Raw genomic sequence first — 27,049 nt, 5'->3', positions numbered from 1 at the left:
CTAATCTAACAAAGCTAGAACATAACCTGATAAAAGAACAAGCCTGATCGACCAAACCCAAAACCTAATTGTTTTTGCAGGCCCGAGTCCAACAAAAGAACAACTTAAGGTTCAAACGAAGAAGAAGAGTCTGGTCTGGTCCATGTATGGCCTTTTTGTAATTATAAACAAATGATTACACCCCAAATTAGTCAAAGAACTAATCCACCATGAAGCTACCTGTTGTCATGATTTCACAGGGAAGTCTTCTCCAAACCAGTACCAAAGCAACAAATATCAAACCAGTTGTTAAACAATGGCCGAACCAAACAAATTTCCAAAGGATAAGAAAAGGACCTTCACTTTTCTAGACCGACGCTGTAAAGCTTCCTTGACAAACATTCCTTCCACGCTGGTTCCGCCATTTGGCTCCAAATTATTACAAACACGTAATGGTTCTTATACCTTCCGTGATTTTCATACATATTCACTTTATAAAAAAAAAAAAAAAGTAATAATGTTTTTTTTAATGCTTTGATTGATGATCCAAGCCCTCTAATAAAAGAACATTTTTTAAAGCTCAACCCCCTTTTTATATGTGGCTTTAAACTCGAAAACCAGACACATTGGAAAACAACAACATAATTTTTGACAGTGATTTGTGGTGGTGGTCTTTAAAGATGGGTGGGTTTAGTTTGCTTTGTTTCATGTTTTTTGTTTGGGTGTTGGGATTTGAAAGCGGAAAAGGGGTGTGGGGGTTGGCTTGCAACTGGGGATTGCAGTCGACTCATCCGTTGCCACCGGACATAGTGGTGAGGCTGATGAAAGACAATGGATTCGATAAAGTAAAGCTGTTCGAGGCTGATCCTGCTGCTCTCAAGGGACTTGGGAAATCTGGGATTCAGGTTATGGTCGGAATACCCAACAACATGTTGGCGTCGCTTGCCGGGAGTCCCGCAAATGCTGAAGCTTGGGTTCAACAGAATGTTTCCACTTTCGTTTCCAAATCTGGAACTGATATAAGGTAATCTCGCCTCAATCTCTTTTTTTTTTTTTTTCTTTAGATTTCGATAATCACGTCAAATTTGCTTATTTTAAGCAAAAGTTTATAAACAATTAAGTTTTAGCAAGTTATTTACTTATAAAATTATAGTAAAGAAATGATATTAAGCTAATATATTCAAAGCATTTTTGTTATTCGGATTAAAATATTATAATATAAGCATTTAATATTCAATATTTAAAAATTATTTTTAAATAAATATTATCTTATACTAACTTAACATTAATAAAACGAAAAAATTCAAAACATAACAACCGCACGTTTTTCCTTTCGTCTCCCAAGCATCTATTGTGCTACGCGAAATTTTATGGGTTAAACTATGGTTTCAATACTTTTACTATATTTGGTTTTAAATTTAATTTATTTTAATCTGGAGTAATTTACTCTTATTTGAATAAACTATGTATTAATATTTAAACTATCGTATTTAGTAAGTTTTAGTATCTAAATTTTTTATAATTTTCAAAATCATATTGAACATTTTTCATTTTATTTTAGTATTTGCTTTAAAACTTAATAAGTTAGTACCCACACTATTTTTTTTATCCATTTTAGTATCTAAATTTTTTTCAAGCCTTAACGTCAAATTTTGAACAGATGTCAAAATGAAATAAAAACTAAAGTTTTTAAATTCATATACTAAAATGAAACAAAAAAAAATTAAAAAAATTAAAAGGTAAAAAAATGACTAAAATTGATAGTTTAAATATTAAATGTGTAATTAACTCTTATTTTTATAATGTTTCTAATTAATTAAAGTGGAGTAATTAACATTTGGAAAGTATTTTGGTTAAAATACTGACATGATTTTTTTTCCTTGAAAGCGTCCATTCAATATCAAATTATCATATGTTCAATATTATAAATTACTCCATGTTTTTGTTTCATTTAGAAGCTGAACTCAGCGTGGGATTTGTGTTTTTTTTTCCAGGTTTGTAGCCATTGGCAATGAACCTTTTCTTCATAGCTACAAAGATATGTTCATCCAAACAACATTTCCAGCCCTTCAAAACATTCAAGCAGCTCTCGTCAAAGCAGGTCTAGGCAAGAAAGTGAAGGTAACGGTTCCGTTGAATGCCGATGTCTTACAGACCGACAGCGGCCTAGCGTCTGGCGGCGATTTCCGACTTGATATTCATGACCTAATGCTTAAGATCATCAAGTTCCTTCAAGACAATGGTGGCATTATTACCATTAACATCTACCCTTTCCTTAGTCTCCAAGCTGACCCCAATTTCCCAAAAGAATTTGCCTTCTTCAGCAACACTGCTAATCCGGTCGTGGACGGTACCATCACTTACACCAATGTTTACGATGCAAACTTCGATACCCTCATTTCGGCTCTTGAAAAGAACGGCTTTGGGCAAATTCCGGTTGTCATTGGAGAAGTTGGCTGGCCGACCGATTGTGACCCCAATGCGAACATAGACAACGCCCGCAGGTTCAACCAAGGCCTTCTAGATCGTATTGTTAAGGGCCAAGGCACCCCAAAACACCCAGCCCCGATCGACGTTTACCTGTTTTCGCTGATCGACGAAGACAACAAGAGTGTCGAGCCAGGGAACTTTGAGAGGCACTGGGGTATCTTCAATTACGATGGAAGCGTCAAATATCAGTTGAATATGGGGAAAGGCAAAGCCATCGTTCCGGCCAAAGGTGTCAAGTACTTGGCCAGGCAATGGTGCGTGTTGTCGCCTTCGGCAGGTGTTTCGGACCCCAATGTTTTGTCTCAAAGCATTAACTATGCTTGCCAGTATGCTGATTGCACAAGAGCTAGTCCCGGATCCTCGTGTGGTAATCTAGATCCCCAGCGCAATGTTTCGTATGCTTTCAGTATGTATTACCAGACTATGAATCAAAGGAAAGATGCATGCTCTTTTAATAACTTATCTGTGGTTACGACCGTGGATCCGTCTCAGCCGCCTTGTCGCTACGAGATCATGATCGACATCGGGAAACATGACCTCACAGCCTCTGGCAGTGCTAAGGTGGCTGGAAATGGAAGCCAACTATTTATATTCCTGATGATTGTATTGGCTTTGGTTATCGATGGTGCTTGTTAATTTGAGTCCGGCGTTTGCCTCTTTGATGCAGAGTCGAGCAGGGAAGGATCAGCTTCATTTCTTTTGTTTCTTGATGTTGATCTTTTCTTAAGACTGCCATTGATTTTTGGTTTGACTCCATTGTAAAATAACCATTGATTCCGTGAATATTTTGTTGAACTTAATTAATCTTCGGATCACAAGCGTGTTAAGCTTTAAACGCCGTATTCGAATGCCGGTGTGGTACCCACCATTTCTCGACGATAAAGGAAAAAGACCACCGGCCACCGAGCCTAGTCTAGACTCGAGATATATTTGCTCTTGAACATGATCTTGTACATGAATCAATGAATTTCTGCTAAAAGACAATCAACAACAGATGATAAATAACTCTAGAACGTATTCATAATTTACTTGAATTAAATTTTAGCTAATTTTGTCATAATTTTAGTCTGCAACTTGCTAATAATTATTTTTCAAGCATCCAATTTGTTTCAATTATTTGGATGTTGAAAATTGAAACATTTACAAGGTAATTTCACTAGTTTGATAAACATTTGATGAATGTTTGATACAATGTGAAATTTGGCTTATAAAAGCTATTTGCCCTTGAAATTATACATGTTCCTTATCCACATGCACATAACTATGGAAGGCAGCTACATGTTCAGTCAACTCAACCATCATCCAAGCCTCCATGGCAAGCACTACTCCATGTCAGTCGAGTTGTTTGTATTATCAAAATGGCGTCGGACCTAACATCTTAGGCTGGAGTATAGGCCATCCAGAGCAACATAAAAGGGTTCAGCATCCTTCGGCCTGCTTACGGTCCAAGTAGTATGTCAGCAGTGGTGAGATAAGGATCACCATAGAACCGTAGGTTGGGTATCCATCCTTGTTGTAACGATGCTCCCTTCCAATGACACACCAACAAATGACCCTGTAAATTGTGCAGCAAAATGGATGATTGAATGCACAAACTGGATAAAAGAAGAGTACAAATACACTGCGGGATGGAATACCTTTGCTGCAAGTGTATGTGTAACACATGCCAGTGCCTCTATCCCCTGCCCGAAGATCTGCTTCCACCACTCTCCCCACAGGTCCTGCCGCAGCACTACAGCCAGAACCAAGAGAAAAATGCATTCAACTACAAAATGCCTTCACAACTTTTGTATCATGAAGCACGATAATGACTGCCTAGACTGATATATTCAGCTTGAATAGGTGTACTTTCTTAGTCAATAGTTTACCTGAGCACCGCATCCTAAACCAATAGAGAATATAGCTGATGGCGCAGACCATGTTCCATCGGACCTTCGAGCAATAACAAGACCAGTCCCAAGTTTGTATGCCAAAAGAACTCCAGCTTTAACGACAGTTAAAATAGCCAACCCTTTAGCTCCTCTCAGAACTGACAGTGGTATAATCTCTCAGGATTCAACCTAGCAACCTGTCCATTTGAATGACTGCTATTAAAAGCATCTCACCGTGCCAACTAATACTCATTGCATAACTCCGATATATACAATAAATTAGTTAACTCAATGCTTTACGCAATCAGTTTAATTCGATTTTTTACATAATTGGTTTAACTCAATTTCTTTACACTGAAACACCGGCTAAAGAAACAAACATGTGTTCTGGTTGAGCAAGACAATTAAAATGAAAGCTTAATCTAGCCGGGAAGTATGATCTAGAAGGAAAAATGAAGTTATTGTCTTGTATGAATGATGGAAAATAGAATCAAACCTGGCAATAACTTCTCAAGGTATTTGATGTTTTCTAGATCTCATGTTCCATGGACATACCAACCGGCAAGTTCAACCAACCTGGCCTATAAGAACACCCTGCAACGGTTCAAGCCTATCATAGCAAGAATCACACACCCTTCGGGGATTTCTATCCCTGAATTTAACAGGTGGCAAGCACATTCCCTTAGAACATGCTCTACAGAAAATCCCTCCACAAAACCGGCAATGATGTCTCCCACGAGTAATTGCCGTAAAAGTACTGCTATCTGGAAGCCACTCTGGAGGTTCAGCTTCCAAAACCTCCTTATAGGCATTATAATTTATCCCACTTTGCTCCTAAAGTGGTGGGGCACTCGGTATATATACAGAAGACTGCAAACATTGTTTCCAGACCCCAGAAATGAAACATTAGAACTTTGGCACGGCTGATCCACAAAAGCATTCGAGGTGCCTTTATTAGTTACTATTGCAATTAACCCACTCAACACATTCTTCATGTTCACCTCTGGTTCCAAGCCATTTGGCATTGACATAGATACATCATTCGAATCATTCCCGCCGTCAATGAACTCATCGGAATCAATAGGAAACTGATAAATATTATCTTTTTTATTGACTTCGAGCCCGATGAGATTATAGTTTTATCTTCTGGCACAGTCCAAACAGGATCAATATAATCATCATCAAAAAATTGATACGCATCATTAATATTATTCTCCTTTTCTACCTCTGAAAGGGAAGAATACGAAACCCTAACCTCAAACCTTGCCATCCAATCACACCACCAATAATTTGATTATTAAATCCAACGAGTAATTTCACTAAAATTCAAAAATCATCACCGTATTAACCGCCTATTAAAAACCCTAAACAAAAAATAACTGCAATTTCCAGCAAATTAAATCACGAAACACACAATACGTTTAATAGAGGACCCAACAAAAGTCTTTGTTTTCCTACATATAGTTCAAAAGGAATTTTATAACAAAATCAAAACACAATAAATTTGGAATTTCATGAATCACGGTGTTGATTTTTATCCTAATCGATTGTCTGAAGGAGGAACTTGATACCCAAAAAAAAAAGTACCTTCTTCGCACGCGTCAGGAAATATGATTACAAGAATGAAAACCTTAACTTCACGATGAGGGATATAAGAAATGTAATCAGATGAAAAATAAATAATTAATAAATAAATAATAGGGTAAATTACAAATTTAGCTCCTAAGTTATCAGTTATGGTCTGTTTTAGTACTTAAAATTTCAGTTTCTTTAAAATCATACCTAATTTAATTTTTGTTTTATTTTAGTATCCACTGCTAAAAACTTAACACATTTAGTACTTAAACTATCAGTTTTAGTACCTTAACTTTCAATATTTTTTTTCAAAACTTAATTTCAAATTTGAATAGATACTAAAATGAAATAAAAACTAAACTTTATGTATGATTTTGAAAGAACTAAAAATTTAAGTATTAAAATGTATTTAATAGTTTAAGTATTAAATACGTAATTTACTCATAATAGGGTAAACGACCTGAACATTAGGGGTGTTCGCGGTCGGTTTGGATCAGTTTTTGGCTAAAATTTCATCCTATCCGAAATTATAAATGTTTGCGGTTTGGATCGGTTTGGTTGTTTCTAAAAAAATCTGATCTGATCCAATCCAATTAAATGCGGCTTGATTCGGTTTGGATTTGTGCGGTTTTTGGATTATATTTTTTCAAAAAAATTCTTGAATTTTTTTCATTAAAAAAAACAACATATGTATAACAAAAGCAAAGAGAATATATATTTTAACAAATCAAGAAACGAATCAGTTACTCATCAGTAAGTCACCCATAAAAGTAGAACGGTACATTTTTTAAGTTTTGCCCGACAATTTTCTCTCTAACTCAAAACTGAGAAAATACCAAAAGACTATAATATCCTTCTTTGCTATTATCATTTATTACACCATTTTTTCCCATTGGCATTGATGGCTAGAATCTGGAACAAAATTGTTACGTGTGTCGAGGAAAGCCGAATCTGTTTTTGTATCTGGGTTTTGTGAGATTGTGTGGAGCTTTTGATGGGTTTGTTTCAAGCTTGTAAATTCAATATTCCATTTCATCAGTTCGGCTTGGATCGGTTCTAGATTTTCAAATCGAAATCGAACTGAATCGATTGGTTTGTAAAAAAAAAACCAAACATACTAAATTGGTTTCGGGTTTTTTCAATTATCGGTTTTTTGGATCGATTTTCGGTTATTTTTTTTATCGGATTGGATCTGAACACCCCTATTGAAAATGACAAAATAAAAATTGAAGGAGATGGCAATTACAATGAGCGATGGGTGAGCTTTGGTATAAAATTAATTAATTAACTCTTATTTATCAACGTTTAAGAGTATTTTGCTCTATCCTTTGTAGTAAAAAAAGATCAATTAATTAATTAATTAACTTTGATTTATTATTTTGATAATTAATGAATTAAGTACAACATCCTTAATTATTATTTCTAATTTGTTTGTTCAAGTTTATGTTCCACTTCAATCTTAATTATTCATAATTAAATTTGAATCAACTAAATCAAACACGAAATATTATAACAAATTTAATTATTTGTATCTCAATTAAAACTATTTAATTTAAATATTAAAATATTTGAATCCGACTCATCCGAAACTTGGACTATTTATCAAACTAAAGTTTCAGTTTTTTTTAACGACCAATATATGGACTAGCACTCCAATAATTATGCACGTGGCAGATGTATAGAATAATGATTAAATGAGGTGAATAATTGAGCACATGCGATGGTTGCATATAACCATGATTTCAAGCAGCCATTGGAAATTATTGAGGTGAGAGCTCCCCAACTCCGCCCCTACCTTATCTTAGGGGATCTAAAAATTTAAAAATAAAAGTTAAAATAAAATAATATTTTTTAATAAAATGGGTATGTAAAATTTTTTATTTTTTTCTTTTCCCTTAATATATTTAATAATTTATCTAAAATAATGAATATGCATTAGACCCCTTAAGGAACCAAGTGCATCTGCCCTTGTTACATCACCCTATAAAAGAAAAATGCATGCCTTATTCATATCTTTGTGGGTAAATGAGTGTATTTCGTTTTCGTTCATTAGTTCATTTATCAACTTATTTATCGATGAATGAAAAGACTAAATTAAATATAATGTGGATTTTAGAGTTTAAATTGTGAATCTTAAAGGTTTTAAGGATTAGCGACATGTTGAACAACGCAGAAAGAACAAAAGAAATATAAGAAATAACAAAGGTATTGTAAGCTTTATTTAGTTCCAAAAACTTGCTTCAAATACAGTCTATAATACTCTTTTATAGGAATCAGTTACAACAACTCAGCTACTCAAAACTGCCTAACCACCTAGCTGTTAAGAAGTTGTTGAGAATTCAAAACTAACTAGACTAACACACTAGCTTCTAGAACACCCTTACGCATGAAGCTTCACGTGAGTCATCTTTCAACATTCTCTCCGCTTCTTCTCTTCTTCAACAAACAAACAGACATTAACTTTCTCGTGAAAACCAGCAAAGGCAGTTTTTGACAACAGTTTGGTCAAGCCATCTGCGACTTGATGATTTGTTGGAACATAACTCACACTCAACTGATTTGCAACAACTTTTTCTCGGACGAAATGCACATCTAAGTCCACATGCTTGGACTGAAAATGATACACCAGATTAGTGCTCAACACAATCGCACTTGTGTTGTCACACCAGATCGTTGGTTGTTTATGTTGTGGAACCTTCAAATCAGTAAGTAAAGCATCAACCCATGCCACCTCTGCTGCTGCATCAGCAAGGCTTCGATACTTAGCTTACATGGTCGACCGTGAAACAACCTTTTACTTTTTCGCACTCCACAACACTAAAATTAGCACTGCAACAAGAACACCTTGACGAGTTGTCAAAAGTGGCACAATTAGCAGTGCCAGATTCATCCCGAGATCGTGTCGAACCAGAAGACGTATTGACACCAGGAAAATCACGATCAAACTGATACCAGCATCGATTAACAAAATGATTGTTTTTACCACACAAATGACATTGAATTCGAGCACGACCACATCCTCCAGATCGACCTCCATAAATTGAACTAGTCGAACCATCAATCGATCTTCCTTGAGCAATATAAACACTCATTAAAAGATTCTCAAGCTGAGAGTCAAACCTAAAAATATGTGTTTCAACATCAACAAGCATAGAATAACCCTGATCCAACAAAAGAGTTTCACGCGTAGTAGTGATCACTGCCATGAACGGCTGATACTCCCGTGATAAACCTTTGAGAATACTCACAATATGTTCAACCTGAGAAATTGGACTTCCACAAGAAGTAAGAGTGTGGCAGATTTCTTTAACACGGGTGAGATAAACTCGTACAGAATCATCACTTTTCTTCATTGATTGAAGTTTGTAATGTAAATTAATAACCGTGGTTGTTGATCGATTTGCAAAAAATTACAAAACCGTATTCCAAACAGCAGCGGCTGACTCGGCACCAACGAACTGTGGTAACAATGGAGCACTGATCGTGGATAGAAACCAGGATGCGAGAGCATTGTCTTGCGCTACAAAATCTTCATAAGCTTCATTAACAATTGTTTCACCATGCTCATCAACAATCGTCTCCTGCGCGGAACTGGCATGGAACCAGTTTGCAACCGTTCAAGACGGTGGCTGTGAATAGTAAGAAGAATTTGTTGCTTCCATAAGAGGAAGTTCATTTCATCAAGCACCACATTTACACGTTTTTTGGTAAATATCCGGGCTTGCGAGGAGGAATATTCACCAAATAGCGTCATCGCATCTAGCAAGATATCCAGGACCGAAAGCAAATGATACCATGTTGAACGACGCAGAAAGAACAAAAAAAATATAAGAAAGAACAAAGGTAATGTAAGCTTTATTTAGCTCCAAAAGCTTGCTTCAAATACAGTCTATAATACTCTTTTATAGGAATCATTTACAACAATTCAGCTACTCAAAACTGCCTAACCACCTAGTTATTAAGAAGTTGTTGAGAATTCAAAACTAACTAGACTAACAGACTAGCTTCTATAACACCCTTATGCATGAAGCTTCACGTGAGTCATCTTTCAACCTGGCATAATATAAATGTTTTTAAAAAAGTTTTTGGAGACGAAAAAGGGTTTGGGAAACATGAAATTTATAGGATAAAATTATATATTAATTTGTTGATTTGTGATAAGAATGAAAGAAAGAGAAGCACTCGTTGGTCGACACTTTATAGGAGGAGAAACGAATTATAAAAAATTGTCGGACCTAATTAATATTTTAACAATAGTTTAAGGATAAAATTCTATATTATTTTTTAAATTTCAATAATAAAAAATAAATTAATTCAAATATTAGTAACTATTGAGACGATTACAAGATAACATATGTTCATGATATTTTTATCTACTAACAATACACACACCTTACAAACATAGCTACTTAAAAAATTGAACTTGTAATTTTTATAAAAAAAATCATATTATTTTATAAATTAATCATTTATAAATTTTTATTTATTGAATTTAGTGATATGAATGATAAAGATAAAATATTTCTAATCCGCATAAAAACTATTTTATATTAAGTGAATTAAATTATGATTCATAATTAAATTTGGTAACCTTGATGGGTGATAAAATTTAGTAATTTTTCATTAAAAATTTATTAATAATTGAAACCGGTAACTTTGGTATTTATTAAATAATTTAAAACTTATGTGTGTTTACGTGAATTTGGTAATAATCGGATATCATAAAATATGCTGAGCACGAAGTTAATGCAATATGACGTGATATATATATAAACATAATTCATATAACATACTTGATGGATTATATTTATATTTTAAAATTATATATATATATATATATATATATATATATATTTATGAATGTCGAAACGATTTTTGATATAAAAAAATAATTTTAAATTTTAACTAAAGATGTGATTTAAAAAAATCTCGCTTCGAAAAAATTTAGGATTCTTTTATAAAAGTAAATTGAAAAATGGTTCGAGGAGTCGCCACCAATATTTAATTAGGGCGTGATTGGGTACCCAAAAATAAATTTTACATTTTAATAAAAATATTAATTTTAATTAAAACAAAAAATTTACGATATGTGTACCAAAAATTGAGTTTGAGAGTCTATTACACGTGAGGAATGATTAGCACCCCCACAGCATCTTAAATCAGTACCTAGTTAATTAATTAATTGTCTTTGCAATGAAATTTACAAGTTCGAATTTAATTTAGTTTAAGATCCCTTTAAATAATATTCTTTGAATTTTAGAACGAAACATAGTAATAATTGATTATTTCCCATCGAGAAGAATCGACCTCTCATACCTTGAGACAGACAATTCCTTCTCTAATCGAAATAAATAAATATTACAGTTCCATTGTAACAATCAAATGCCTAAAATAAAATAAAACAAAGCAGATGAATTAAATTAAAAATTATCAATCTTTTTAGAAAGAAGAAAAATATTCGAATATTTAAAAATATCGAGATCAGACCTTTTATATGTTCTAACGATCTTTTCTTGAGGAATTTAAATAAACAAACATTTCTTTTTCTCTCATTCCTAATTTTTAGGTGTAAAATCATTTTTTGAGGTTTCACTTGTGGGATATGCTTTTATTTTAAAATCATCGGAAATGACTTTCTTATAAGTTAAGACAATCTCCTCACAACGACTTTAAAATGGAAGGGTATTACCCTTAATCCAATTATTTTAAACAAGTCGGGACATACTAATAAGGGTATCTTACATGTCAGTTTTGAAAGGGTAAATTACGCCTAAACCTAAGCGTATGAACAAACATGCTATTTAAATACATAAAATTAAATAACATGATATTTTATCTAGAATAGATTAAATAAAATTTAATGACATACATAACCTGATTTATCGATACCATAAATTCCCTAACTCGATACATTATACTCAACCAACCAAAAGGACTTAAGTACATACTTACATACATGAAAGGACATCAAATAGAGACTAAAGTAAAAATGAATCAAATTTAAAATCAAAACCAGAAACTAGGCAAAACATCTAGTCACAAAGCGTAAAAGTTTTGAATCCCAGGTCTTAAAACCGTAATAAACACGTAACTACATATGGGATTAAAATGCAACTTAATAAAATTACAAGCATCGAAATTAATAATAAACCCCAAATATAAGTGGGATTAAAATAAAAAGCTTCAAAAATGGCATACCCAATATATAAACAAGTAAATACTTAAATTAACTAAGGATAGAGGCTAAAATAAAATGCCCGTAAACTTAGAAGCTACAAACAGAAACTTCAGAAGTTGGCTTGAGGACCAAAACGTAACTCCTATAAGCTAAAACGATCACTCGCGTAGTTTACCCCTTTCCCTCAAACACGGGTGCCTTAACGCTCAGAACGTTGTTGTTTTGGCCACACCATATATATGGTATTTTGGGTAAGAATCTAACCTATCCCCATTTGACATCAGTTAACCCAACCCTCCGTCATTTTTTCTCTCTTCTCAAACCCTACCTCTCTCTTCTGTTCTCATCTCCTCCAGCAAAAAACAAACGACCGTCGTGGCCTCCCCTTTACCTACGGGCTCCGATGAAAAGCCAGATTGGTGCAAATCTCACCCTAAATAACAAACAAAACTCCCTCAAACCTCTAATCTAGTCTAACCCCGACAGTCTTCTATTCCCCCCGAGGCTCCAACGAGGAACCGATAAGTTTCATATCAACCCCTCAAGAAATTAAAGCTCAACCAAGGCTTAAACCCCCATACAAATAACCCCACAAACCCCGAAAACCAACCAGCAAGGATGAAAGAATGAAGGTTTTACCTTTGACTCGGTGGGGTTTTGCTTCCAAACGATGAGTTTATTCGGACCGAAAAGGTGAGGATTTTTCGCTTATGGGTTGTTTTTTTGTTAGTCGGTTGTTCACTCATAAACAGAGAGGGTTTTTTATTGAGAAAATAACTTGAGTGACCCAAAATGTCTTATAATATACGATTTTAACCAATTTTTTTGGATTTGCAAAATAACCAACGAATTCACAACTCAATTTCGAATTCGCAACACGAAAGCCAATTTCACAACACAGTTTCCGAATTCGCAACACAGAAGTCGAATTCGCAACTCGAATTTGACAATTTCGCAACACGAATTTCTTTTTCGCAACTCGATTTTTAAATTCGTAACACGAGTTTCGTTTTCGCAACTCGATTTTCTAATTCGCAACGCGAGTTTCAATTTTGCAACACAAATTTCATTTTCGCAACTCGATTTTCGAATTCGCAACGCGAATTTAAATTTCACAACTCAGCTTTTAATTTCGTAACACAAATGTTTTGGGTATATAAACTATGCAGCAGCAGCAGCAACTCATAACCTAAACCCCTAAATCATAACTCAGTCCATCTCCATCTCTCACTCTCTCCGACGATATTCGTCCCCATCTCTAATCTTTTCAACATAATTTTATTTCTATATAATTTTTCAATGATTTCTCTCCCAAATTATCAAGTATCAACTTAATAAAGGTATGTTTTTCTCTAAGTTAGTGCTGATATCTAGTTTATAGCTCGTTTGTTTAGTAAATTACTTTATTTACAATTTGTAGAATGAAATCATCTAATGTTGATAATGTTTGGATATATTTGTGTTATGGAGGGTCATGGTATAATGTTAATGGTGTTTTACAATATATGCCTTTACCTATGAATCTTCAACTAAAACTGTCATTAAAAAACTTATGAAAATCTAATGTTACGTGTTTCAAAGAAATTGAGTTTAGAGCCTCTAAGTGGATTTAGGTTATCTTATCAGAGAAAGGGTAAAATTTATTTTCTAACTAACAATAAAGATTTTGATCGATTCATTACTTACATTAGTGTTTCGCAAGATGATGTTACATTGTATATTGTTGAACCTAGAAGTAGTGAAGTTGGGTCAGTAACAGATAATAATCAACTAAGTTCTTCAGCCCCAGTTTATGGTGCTCACAATGTACAACGTTGTTATCAACCTCAAAATTTCATGGTTCCACCACAATTTCATCACCAAGAAACTTTTGTTTCACCATATTTCCAATACCAAACACAATACCAAACACAATATCAAACACAATCTCAAAATCCACAATTTTCCCCTAATCCAAATCACAATCAATTTACAGACCCAAATTCGGGTTTTCATATTGACCAGTTAGACGATGATGAGCTAACAGATAAAAATGTGAGTACTAGTCAGTATTCAAAATTTGATCTTGGTCAATACCCGAACTTTAATCTTGGTCAATACTCGGATTTTGATGATGTTTCAGATCAGATTTGGGGTAAAAGTAAAGAAGAAGGAACATACCCTGCTTATTACAATAATGATTTTGATATTGGTCAATACCCGGATTTTGATGATGATTCAAATCAGATTTGGGGTAAAACTCAAGAAGAAGATGAAATAGTCGCTGCCGAGGAAGATGTTGTTGATGATAATGAGGAGGAAGTTACGGCTATGAAGAACATGTTGAACATCCATTCTGTAATTCATATAACCCTGAAGAAGAAAAAGAAGAAGAATAAGAAGTCCCCGAAGAAAATAACAAGAAAATTCATGGAAATATAAAGGTTGTTAGGAAAGAGCCACGGGAGTATAACTGGAATATGCCAAAATTACTTCCAATACCGGAAGAAGAGTTGGTAAAGATAGCAGTTGATTGTTACACAAAAGTTATTCGTATCAAGAAAGATGATTGTTTTGATACAAAGGAAGACTTGAAGATAGCTTTGTATACGAAATGTGTGGAAGATGGCTATCAACTAAAAGTTAACAAATCAAGCAAAGATATTTTCAAAACAAAGTGTAAGATTGACAAAAACTGTACGTAGCGTATGATTGCAAAGAGGATAAAAGATTGCGAAATGTTTCAAGTTAGGACTTTTATTAATAAACATACATGTTCAAGAACCCAAGTTTTTTCTCACCATAGACAGGCAAACAAAAAGGTGTTGAGTGGTTTTCTGGCTGAGTTGATGTTTTTGAATGGCAGGTTATATCGAGGTCATGAAATTATGACTGACATGAATGCTCGGCTCAAGATTAGTATATCATATTCTTAATCTTGGAGAGCCAAATGTTATGCCTTGGAATTGTTGAGGGGGTCGCCAGAAGCATCGTTTGCCCAACTGTCAGCTTATTGTCACAATTTAAAGTTGAAAAATCGTGGGTCAGTAACTCATATCAAAACAGATAGAGATGGATGTTTTGAGTTGATGTTTATCGCAATTGGTGATGCGGTTAGTAAATCAATATATTTTTCTTGACTCGTTTTTGTTAGTTACATGTATTTAACATTTAAATGATTATATTTTTTGTGTATATTATTTTGTAGATTCGTTCGTTTGTTACTTTCATGCGCCCAGTTATTATAGTTGACGGAGCACATTTGAAAGGTCGATACCTTGGAACAAACTTATTAGCAGTAGACATGGATTCTAACAATGGGATACTGCCAATAGCTTACGGGGTTGGCAAATCTGAAACCTCTTATTCATGGACATGGTTTATTGGGCATCTTAGGGATTGCATAGGTCCTATTAGCAATCTGAAAATCATATCCGATAGGGCAAACTCAATTAATAACGCTATTAGAAGGTGTTTCCCAGATGCTTTTCATGGACTTTGTGGTGTTCATTTGTACAGAAATCTAAAATCAAGGTCTGCTGGTATAAAAAATCACAAATGGACATACTGGAAGGCTATAAAAGCTTATCGGGAAGTGGATTTTAATAAGCATATAAATTGTTTAAGACGTGTTTTGCCTCAATGTGCTCAAACACTAGAAGATGTAGGGTTTGAAATATGGTCAAGAGTACATCAACTTGGAGCAAGATATGGTTTCATGACGTCTAATAGTGTATAATCAATCAACACCCTAAGTCGTCATTCCCGAAAATTACCCATTGTTATGTTAATGGTGTTTTTTTGAGCCTCTATTCAATAGTGGTACTATAAGAAAAGAAACTATGCATGTATTATTTCTTTAAATTCGTAACTTATCATATTTAATAGATTTTACTAAGTATTATCTATTTAAAATTACAGAAACATTAGAACGTCGTGTTACACCATAAACTGAAAAAAAAAATAACGAAATGTGTTGTGAAGTCAACGTCATGGAGAGTTGAACCATGTTCAAACACTTTGTTTGAAGTCTTGGATAATAACTTAAATGGGCTTGTCGATCTAAATACAAAGACGTGTAGTTGTATGAAATGACAAACATCTGGTTATCCGTGTGGCCATGTTATAAAAGTTGCTCTTCATCTAAACCAAGATGATACAAGCACATACGCTATGGATTTCTACACTACAAAAGTATATCGACAAACTTATTCTGAGATTGTCTACCCTATTCCACATCCTTCTGAGTGGGACATACCAGATGACTTACAAATAGTTTTGCCACCAGTCATGGACAGAAGGCTATCTGGCCGACCAAAAAATCACGATCGTATAACGTCTAAGGGTGAAGAGAAAAAGATATCGACATGTAGTCGTTGCAAGGAAAGTGGTCATACAAGGTTGACCTGTGGATCACCAGTGCCATCATAATCATCTTTTCCTCCACCAAAATATGGATCTTCATCAAAATCCAAAGCTCATATGGTGCCAAGTAAAGGGAAATAAAAATCCCAATCACAACCGCCTTCACCTTTTGGGACTATTAACTTAGGCGAAAAAACCAAGAAGATAATTTAGAGTGTTGATTTCAAATGATGACTCCAACAAATTTATCAAAGAAATTAGGCAAAGTTAAAGAACAAAAGTTCTAAGGTCTCCCCAGAACTAAACATAGCAGAGAATCATGAAACAAGGAAAATACTGATTGTGCAACACAAATCAATAGAGGTCTACATACCTATTGCAACTAAGAGTGTTCCTGTCTTCCCAGTGCGACCAGGTCTGAAACTTGATACATATTTCCTGAAATGAAATCAAATATGAACATTAATGATTGAGGAAAAGCATCTAGAAAGTTGTAAAATTATAATAGACAGAAGAAAACCATCCGGTTGAACTACGACATTTGTAATTTTTTATTGTATCTTCAAGGTGAAGCACCTCTGAGACATATGTCATATACTCACTGCAAAACCAACCATTTCAGATATAAAGAAGCAAAAGTTTCAAATACAAAATCAGAATCAAAGTTTAAATGCACTCTATTGAAATCTAGGAATGAATCACCATTTTCCAGAATATATAAAACAGTTTGAAGATGGTATATAACTTGGATTAAGTGGATGATCAGGGATAATAACAAACCATATCCCAAACATCACATTGCATTGTAAGACAGTCTGAGAATTATTAGGGTAAACGAGATTTCAGCATGATCATGAGGTTCTCGACTCGATATGTAGGACATACCGTAGATCCCGCGCATCTCTACTTCTCGCCATTCTTGAACCAGGGCACAACAGTAGCACATCAAGTGAGAGAGGAAATCATCAATAAATCCACCCTGCCAAAGGAAGATATGAGTTACATTTTGAGGACACTGGATTTCAAGTGAGATTGAAACTTACTATGAAGCTTGAACAATAGGATTAAAAATCATAGAACCATGCAGAGAATTATGCGGGCAAGAACAATAGTTTGAAACATCTTGTAATACAAGTCCCTTGTTGCCCACGCATAGCGTATCAACCACTGAATGCAGGTAGGCAACGTCTCGCATATATCTCTCTAGCCATAAAATGTCGAACTGCACTTCTATCTCTATCTCTCGTGTCGAAACAATTTTTTTCTTAAAATGAAAAAAAGTGAGATTTTGAAAACCACATTAAATCCTAATTATCATCTTTTTAATTTTAAAACAAATACGATTTAAAAGACCTATCGTTTCGAAAAATTTTGGATTTCCTTTACGATCGAAAAATACGATTCGAAGAGTCGCCACCAATCTTTGATTAGGGTGTGATTGGGCACCCAAAAATGATTTGTCATTTTAAATAAAAATTAATTTTAATTAAAACAACAAATTGAGGTCTGCGTTATCAAAAGATGAGTTCGGGAGTCGGTTACGTGTGGGGAATGATTAGCACCCCCACGACGCCCAAAATCGGTACCTAGTCGATTAATTAACGGCTTTGCAATGAACTTTACAAATTCGAACTTAATTTGATTTTTGATTCCATAAAACAAAGATGTGAATTTAATAATATTCAAAAGCACCCAAATAAATTAAATTAAAATTACCAAGTCATTTTAGAAAGATAAAGAATGTTCAATTATTTATAAATATCGAGACCATATCTTAAAAGCTATAACAACCTTTTCTCGATAAATTTAAATAGCCGAACATTTCTTTTTCTTTCATTCCCAAATTTTAAAGTGATTGATCAATTTTTAGGCGTCACTAATGGGATACACTTTTATTTTAAAATTATTAAAAGCGGACCTCAAATGCGTTATGACAGCCCACTTAAAACAATTTTAAATTAAAAGTGTATTACCCTTAATATAATTATGTAATATGTCGAGTTATACAAATGAGGTTATCATGCGAATCATGCAAAAAAAGATGTCATGCCAAAATTAAACAAAATTAAAAATATCATACAACGTGACATACAAAAAAAATTATATACATATATTTTAATTAAAAATCATAAATCATGCATATTAACATATAATGTACAAATGTGACTTAAATATAAAAATAAAAAATATAACATGCTAAACTATAAATTTTAAAAAGTATATACATACATGTTATAATTTTTCCTAAAATAACCTATGTCAGTTGTCATCTTGGTGGCGTTACTCGGTGTGTGTCTGCGTGTTTTTTCTTTTTATTCCAAACCCCTAAAAAACTACTACTAAATAAATTAGCTACAAGAGTACAAGAGCGGGAGCAAATAAAGGAATAGAAAAAGAAAAGAAAATGATATGTAATGATTGAAAGAAAATGCTCACCATGTTATACTTGGCACGCGTAAAAATAACAAGGCAAAAATGAGACTTAATTATAATATATATATATATAGGAATATACAAACGCACCATATATTTCAAATAGAAAGTATATTTAAGATATATGAATATTAACAACTATGGACAAAACAAAATATATTACACCTAGCCTATACTATATATATATATATATATATTCATATGTATACATTCGTGTCTTGAAAGATGAAAACGGAAAATACAAAAAAAAACAGGTATACTGAATGCAAAATAACTAGTAAACTAAATAACCATGCCATGGGACAAAGATGTAACACGTATAAAGATCAATAGAAAAATCAAAAACTTTTAAAAGAAAAAACCATGAACTAAAATGCATTCAAACAGAACATGGAAGGGTTTACTCTGAAAATAACCCATCTAAAGTGTTGAAACATATCTCCCCTAAAACTCTGCAGTTTTATGTGTTGCTTATAACCCTACTTAAACTAAAACAGAACCCTAGTTATCATCTCTACCAACTACTCCTACGTAGCTTTCTCTTCCTTCTTCATTCTCCCCTCTTCTCTCTCGCTAAACCCACACAGTCGAAACCCATACACAACACTCCCATTCGACGCTAAACTCGACCCCTCAACGATGGCATAGTGCTCGAAACGCTAATGTAAACTTAAAACCTTTACTTATTTCTATTTTTTATCTTGATACCTCAATAGATAATAACCAAACCGAAGAAAAAAAAACGTCATGCAAGGACTCAAACGACCCACTGCCATTCGACCCAACTCCGGCAACGTCGACACTTTGGCAAAGGAACCTTAAAGTCTATGATCCATTTACTTCAATGATGAACCAAAGGTATATATCTCTGTTTTAATACTTTACAATTTGCATTTAGTTTAAAAAAATTAAAATAGATGAATGGAAATACTAATGTAATCGTAGAAAAGAAAAAAAAAACTTGTAGGAACCGAATTCCACTTTGTATTGCTTTGATTCGTTGAAACGAGCGAACTCTTCCGTTCCTTTGATTTTCAAATTGAAGGAACAAAATATAGTATAATGTTTTCCATTTTTTTAGTTTGGAATAAGGTAGCAGAACCCTCTACACACACTGTTTTCCTCTTATATCTCTGTTATGTAAAAAAAATGAATGAGCCAACTCTTTTCTGCTTTTCTTGCTAAAAAAATCTTTGGTTCCTCTCCCCGGTTAATATCTCTTTTTTTCTTGGTTGTGTGATCTCCCCTGGTTTTTCTTGTCATTCCCCCCATAATCTCTGGTCGTTCCCCGTAAAAACTGACCCTCACCCAGTTTGTTTTGGTTAACTCTCGATAACCGTTTTTTCAGTTTTTCAGGACTTCACGTGGACTAGAGGCTTGGATGATAATACTACTGGGTCACTGGGCTTAAACTGGGCCTTCAACGGGTTAAGTTCTTCTTTAGGTCGGCCATTGCTTCGAGTCTGCTCTGACTTAGCCCCAGACAAATCGAGTATCAACAGCTGCCCCTCTTTGCTCATTGTCGTATAACGAGAATAGAGCAAAGATCAAAAGATGATCGAGTTTGTCCTGTCATGAGAACTTCAAAAGATTAAACTACTCACTGTTACTTCGGGATAACTGAAACTTGAAAAATCTTCAAATGACGGATCCACTCCCTCTTGTTCATGGATTAAGGAACTCAAAAAATCTTCTAAAAACGGTTTGCTCCCTATTGCTTCAGGGAGTAGAATTGGAATAATCTTCTGCTTACGGGTTCGCTCCCTATTGCTTCAGGGAGTAGAACTCGAACAATCTTCTACTTACGGGTTCGCTCCCTCTTGCTTCAGGGAGTAGAACTCGAACAATCTTCTGCCTACGGGTTCGCTCCCTCTTGCTTCAGGGAGTAGAACTCGAACAATCTTATGGTGTGATTCTGCTTCATTATTCTTCCATGAAGGCTCAACTTCGAAGGTTAAACGGGAGCTTGTCTCGCAACAACTAGATATGAGAATCTTCTTAGACTCGACTGCCATCTGAACCTATCTCTTCCTGGGACTTTGAATTCGTTAATGACTCCTCGTGCACATTTCCTTTTAATCAATTGATCAACTTCTTTGTACTCGAGAAGGCTTAAAATGGCCCGAATAACTTATCATCTTGGTGTGAAAATATCCTACCCGAAGGTCTTATGGATGACCCAAAGGATTTATCATCTTGCTCGAGAGACTCACAAATGACCCGAAGGATTTAATCATCATGCTCGAAAGACTTACTGATGACCCGAAGGATTTCATCATCATGCTCGAAAGATTTACTGATGGCACTTATTGATGGATTTTCTTCACTACTCTTCGGTGAAGGCTTACCAGTTACCCGAAGGATTTAATCATCATGCTCGAAAGACTTACTGATGGACCAAAGGATTTCATCATCATGCTCGAAAGACTTACTGGAGGCACTTACTGACGGATTTGCTTCACTACTCTTCCGTGAAGGCTTAAAAATTACCCGAAGGATTTAATCATCATACTCAAAAGACTTACTGATGGCCCGAAGGACTTGAGCATCATGCTCGAAAGACTTACTGATGACCCGAAGGATTTAATCATCATGCTCGAAAGACTTACTGATGGCCCAAAGGACTTAAATTGTTTACTAGGTAAGAAACATTTCTTATTTTTCAAAATCTCAAATTTCATATTTTAATGATAAATCTTTCTCATTTCACTTTATAAAACAACTTAATGGTCGATCCACGTGCCCCGCTTCAAATCAATATTTCCTCTGTGGATTGACCCCTGCGTTCCTCAGGTTCTGTCTCTCTAAATATAATTCCCTGTATTTGATGTTTAACTTCTACCTTTCAATTGTCAGGATTTTAACATCCTGCATCTTCTCTTTTCACTAGAGGATCTGTCAAAACCATGTGTTTATGCATGAAACACGAATGCAATTAAATGTATTAGTGTAATGCTTTTTCTTTTATGCAAATGATGTTTTCATGAATGCATAAATGTCGATTCTATCTTTATTTGACTTCAAAGTAGCGAACTCAGTCTTCTTCTACTTGATCATTCCTCTCCGGGGTTTGCTTTAGATATCCGTATAACAAATCACAATTTCCAACTTGCATTTTTGAAGAGCCTTCTGATCTTCTTCTATCTTCTTGTTGTCTTCGTTTTCTATCTTCATTTCGGAGAAATCTCTTTCTCTCTTAACTTCTTGCTATGATCAGAAATACCACTGTGTTGCCCCCATTTCCGTTCTTGGCTCAATTACGCTTTCTGAGTTGTTCTTTCAGGACTCTGCCATTGATTGATGCTCGGTTGATTTGCTTTACAAGGTAAGCTCTACTCAAATTTACGGTCTTCCCCTAACACTTCAAGTTGTGAGACTCATTCTCAATATCTTCTTGGTCTGAATCTTGTCATCCCAACATGATCTGGGTTTCTGGTCATGCCCCAAAGTGGGTACTCATGGATTTCTTCGTGCCCAACATATCCTAACTTGAATGTTCTCATTCTGGTGTCACTACACAGTGGTGTTGTCAAGTAGTTTGAAGCCGTTTCTTCACATTGTCATAAACACTCAAGAAGTGACCAATTCTTCTAATAAACTGTCTTGCATTTTATACATCTGTAATATGTGCCCCTTCTGAATAATGAGATCATCTTCTTCTTGATGGGTAATTGACAACGTCTCAAGGAAATATTTTAAGTTTCATTCTTCATTCATTTTGTTCTCTTGGACCATCTACTTCAAGATCGTGGAATGCTTCATGTTCTGGCATTGCTTATTCCTTTTCTCCAATAGAGGCATAATGAGTCTCATAAGCTTCAAGGACCTTTCACACTTGAAACTGTCATGTTTGAAAATGTTTTTCCCTTTTCTCTTATTATAGGGATCAAAGAATGAAAGAATTTTATAAAATATTGCCCCTTAATTCAGGCTCACAATCGAATCAAATTATAACCATGAGTTCACAAAATATTAAAAGAATCAATAGCTCTTTAATGTTTTTAAAGTTATAGCTCTTTGACAAGTGTCAAAATTGATGGGTTGGCTTCAGGCTGACTTCTTATTTTATAAGGTTTCGGTCACCAAAATTTCATTTCCCTCTCGATCGTCGTGAATATTTAACATGCACCTCTTTCTCAGCTTGGTATTTTAATCGGATACGGAAAAAATGATGCAACTAGCATAATCAATTACTAGACTTTCTAGAACAAGTCTATTTCAGTTCTCTGAAATCTTCCATTTGTTTAAGCCTCGTAGACTCCTCTAACAAAGGTAGTGCAGAAATATCGGTCTAAAAATGAAATTCCTGAGTGCTCGTGTGAAATTGACTATAACAGGTGTTCCTTAACTCCCTTAGTCCATCTTTACCGAAACTCCTTATTCATAAAATTGATTTAATTTGCCATTATCTGGCTAGCTGAAATCAGCTTTATTGTAATTTATCTTTATCGGGCTAGTTGAAGGGTTCATCTCATCACAAAGTCTTTGACTTGACAATCACAGTGGAGCATACACCGAATTGTCAAGTACCCGATCAAGGTCATGGTTTGAATATAATCTATTCATAAAGCCAGGGCTTTCGAGTTTCCTCTTTAACCAATTGCCTTAGCGGAATAGCTCAGCTTTATTGTATACATATAATATAATCACTTTTATCAAGCTAGCTGAATTATATCCATAAAGCCGGCCAATTGCTCTAGAGGGACAACTCAAGCTTTATTGTATACATATAATATTATAATCCGGGTATACGAATTCAATTTCTTAAGCTTGTCAAGAAGAACCTGTCATAGTCTAGGTGTTGTTGAAAGTCAGAAAATCTCATCGTTAGAGTTCAATTCCCAAGCAACTGACCTAAACTAGATTCACCTACTCGACTATTACATCTGTAAATATCATAATCATCATTGAACGTCATCAACAGAAGTGTAATCTAGTCGGTTTTGTAACATCATATACAAAAGATGCCCCATGTTGTCCTCTTCTGTATATATCTGAATACCAAGCCTCTTGTTCATTCCCTTATAATAGGAGAAGGCTATATCGGTCCTTGCAAGAAAAAGGTATAGTGTTCGATTGTATCTTCTGGGGATAAGGTCAATGTCCTTATTTTATCAGGTTTCAACCTTGTCATCTTGTCAAAGATTTATAACTCTAATAATTTAAAGAGTTTTTAATTCAATTAATATTCAAAGAATTTCAAGTTGGAAATTCGATTCAATACTCACCATCCTCAAAGTAACATGAATTTATTTAAACATCATTACAAAAAACTGATGAGAAAGTAAAAAAACATGTTCAAACAAGATGTTGCAAATGAAATAAAACTCCATGATGAATGAAATGATATTTTCCTAATTAAGATGCCCATTACTCATCTAACGTAGCACCACCTGACCCAAACGGATGCTACATTATGTGCTCTGATGCCCCACTCGAGCTCGTCATCCACCGTTTCACTAATTCTTGTGTCAATGTCTCATTTTCCATAATCATCTCTATCTCCTTTAATAGCGGCCTACAATTCCCTGTAGAATACCCCAAAGTGGAAATCACAGACACTATCTTGATCATAGTTGTGAGCAGAAGGGTCTGGTTGCACTTTCACTGGCCTCGGTGTGATGTATTGACCTTTAACCAAATGGGGATACAAATCCGAGATAGAAGTTTGGAACACTTTCAAAGTATTTTTTTATCTTGGGAATTTCTTTGGATGACTCGAGTAACCTGCTGCCCCTTTTCTTTTACGGCTGTGAGAGCTCTGGACGTAACATTCATTCACCTCATCAGCTTGTTCCTTTTGATCGGTTGGGTTTTTAGAAGTATCTTTCAAGTTTTCTTTGCTGATTGCATCCTCAATTAACTCCCCAGCTATCATAAGATCCTTGAAGTTATTCATCAACTTTCCCAGCATTAACTCAAAGAAAGGAGCTGGAAGAGAATCGTGAAACATATATGATATTTCTTCTTCTAACAAAAGAGACTGAACTTGTGCTGTCACTTCTCTCCATCTTAGGGTATATTCTTTAAAGCTCTCAGTAGCTTTCATTCTTATCCTTTGAAGGTCATGACGTTTTGGGGCTAAACCTTTAACATATTGATATTGTCCCAGAAAAGCATCAGCTAGGTTGATCCATGTCTTGATATGTTCTTTGTCCAAACGGTTATACCATACTACAGCTGGTCCAACAAGACTATCATGGAAGTAATGAATCAACAGATTGTCATTATTTAGGTATCCTTCAATCTTTCTACAAAACATCTTCAGATGAATTATGGGACAACTAGTGTCATCATATTTCTCAAAATTAGGCACCCTAAATTCATGTGGGATGACCAAATCAGGGACCAAACTGAGTTCTCTAGCATCTAACTCCTTGTGAGGGGTATTAACAACCTTCATATCTTTAATGGATTCATTTAACCACCTGAATTTGTCTTCAAATTGCTCAAAATTGACGAGGCTCATCCCTAGGTCTGAGTTAGATGCTCCAGGGAAAATTATCACTCTTGATGTACCAGTCTGATGAGATTGATTTCCTTTATCCTCCATTTTCTCTTTACCAGCAGCCTATGGTACCAGTACCTGGATCATTTGATTCGATACGCCTTGCAGAGAACCCGATGCTTGATTCCTCGTATCTTGTTATGACCCGACTAACTACTCTTGCAACTGATCTTGTGATCCCTTATGAGATTGCTCCATTGTTTCCATTTCCTTATTCATGACGATGAGGAAGTAGTATGAATGGATGATCTTGTTATTACTGTCACATAACCTTCCATAAATTATTTCTGTGTTTTTATAATTAATGCATGTAAAATGCTTAAATAAATACGTGTAATGCAAATGCAAATGCCAAATGCAAATACAAAAGGTGTCATTCCAGAGTGATCATCTTAAAACAACTTTCATTGAACACAAAGGTCTCGATACATCAAACAAACTTTGCATATAACAGACAACTTTCAATCCAAATTTTTCTATCTCCTTCAAAAGCCAATTTAATTTCCATTTATGCTCGGGTGTTGAATTGTCAATCTGCTTCAATTCTCTTGCAAAGCCAGCTAAATCAACCCATTTGTGAGCCAAAACACTTGCTTGGGTCATAACTTCTTTCATGACTTTGTCCCTTTTCCCTATCTTGAGTGTCGATTCCCGGAGCTGTAGACACTGCTGTTGAATCTTCCTTACAAGAAAGTCATTGTGGTTATGAAGCTCTTGCATAAGATCACTACAATCATCCATAATCTTCATCAACTTCTTGTTCTTGGCTCTAACGGATTCTAACCGTCATTCTCCCGCTTGTGGTGTTGATATGACATTTCCATATTGGCAATGGACCTATTCAACATCTGATTTTCTGCCTGATATCTTTCCAAATTATCAACAACTATATTGCGTCTTTTTTCTGCAATTTGTAAATCATGAGAAAACTTCTCGGCTCGACCTTCTTGCACCTTACAATTCTTTCTCAACTGTTCAACATCATTTTTAAGTTTAGTGACCCATATTATCCACTCATCTGGGATATTTCTCATACCAGCAAATTTAAAAGCTTGACTGATCATTTGAAAATCATCTCGTATGGCTTCCATCTCTCTACTCAATTTATCATTTTCACTTCTTAAATGGTGAATCAAAGTTTCGTATTTTGACAAACAATTTTCTTCTTGGATGTCCTCACTGATACCCTTACCTTTGGTCACTTTTGGTTCAAACTCAACAGGATAATCTGTTTTCAAGCTGGGTTGTCCTTTCAATTCAAACTCCAATACTCCATGATCTAGTAGAAGTTGGACTCGAAGTTTGAAGGTAGAGCAATTCTCAATAGAATGTCCTTGAATTCCAGCATGATATTCACAACGAACGTTGACGTCATACCAACTTGGATATGGAGGCTGCAAAGGTTTCACATAATGCTGGGCCACTTATCAGGCTTCTAACAGTTCATCATACAATTCCTTATATGATATTGGGATGGAATCACAATGAGAGCCACCTCTCAACTTGGGTTGAATTGGAGTTTCAAGTTTTATTTCCCCTGATGTTGGAAGTAAATTATCAAACACCAGCGAGTTCTGACTGCATGTCTTCTTTTCATCCTTCTGAACTTCTATAGTTACCACTATTTCCTTGGTATTTCCAAACAACTTGTTGATACGAACAATGATTGTG

General features: G+C 34.8%; 1 protein-coding gene and 1 pseudogene across 1 annotated transcript; one reads left to right on the top strand and one right to left on the bottom strand.

Annotated features, from left to right (window-relative positions):
* Positions 1–553: 553 nt before the first annotated feature.
* LOC120169296 (glucan endo-1,3-beta-glucosidase 5-like) lies at positions 554–3,252 on the top strand. Its single transcript, XM_039177475.1, has 2 exons — positions 554–1,003; positions 1,974–3,252. Exons 1-2 carry the CDS (start codon positions 660–662, stop codon positions 3,103–3,105), a joined length of 1,476 nt encoding a protein of 491 aa, XP_039033406.1. The 5' UTR covers positions 554–659; the 3' UTR covers positions 3,106–3,252.
* A 425-nt stretch (positions 3,253–3,677) lies between these two features.
* Positions 3,678–5,955, bottom strand: LOC120169297 (annotated as a pseudogene).
* Between the last annotated feature and the right edge of the window lie 21,094 nt (positions 5,956–27,049).

The sequence above is a fragment of the Hibiscus syriacus genome, unplaced genomic scaffold (assembly GCF_006381635.1).
Source record: "Hibiscus syriacus cultivar Baekdansim isolate YM2019G1 unplaced genomic scaffold, ASM638163v2 tig00111758_pilon, whole genome shotgun sequence".
Taxonomy (NCBI): domain Eukaryota; kingdom Viridiplantae; phylum Streptophyta; class Magnoliopsida; order Malvales; family Malvaceae; genus Hibiscus; species Hibiscus syriacus.
The sequence above is the reverse complement of the archived record's forward strand: the minus strand, read 5'-3'. Positions and strand labels throughout refer to the sequence as shown.

What these genes read in the sequence shown, in the direction of transcription:
- LOC120169296 (XM_039177475.1), top strand. Translation starts at nt 660, where the DNA reads ATGGGTGGGTTTAGTTTGCTTTGTTTCATGTTTTTTGTTTGGGTGTTG. An exon ending in AAATCTGGAACTGATATAAG is followed by an intron (nt 1,004 to 1,973) that starts GTAATCTCGCCT and finishes TTTTTTTTCCAG; the next exon opens with GTTTGTAGCCATTGGCAATG.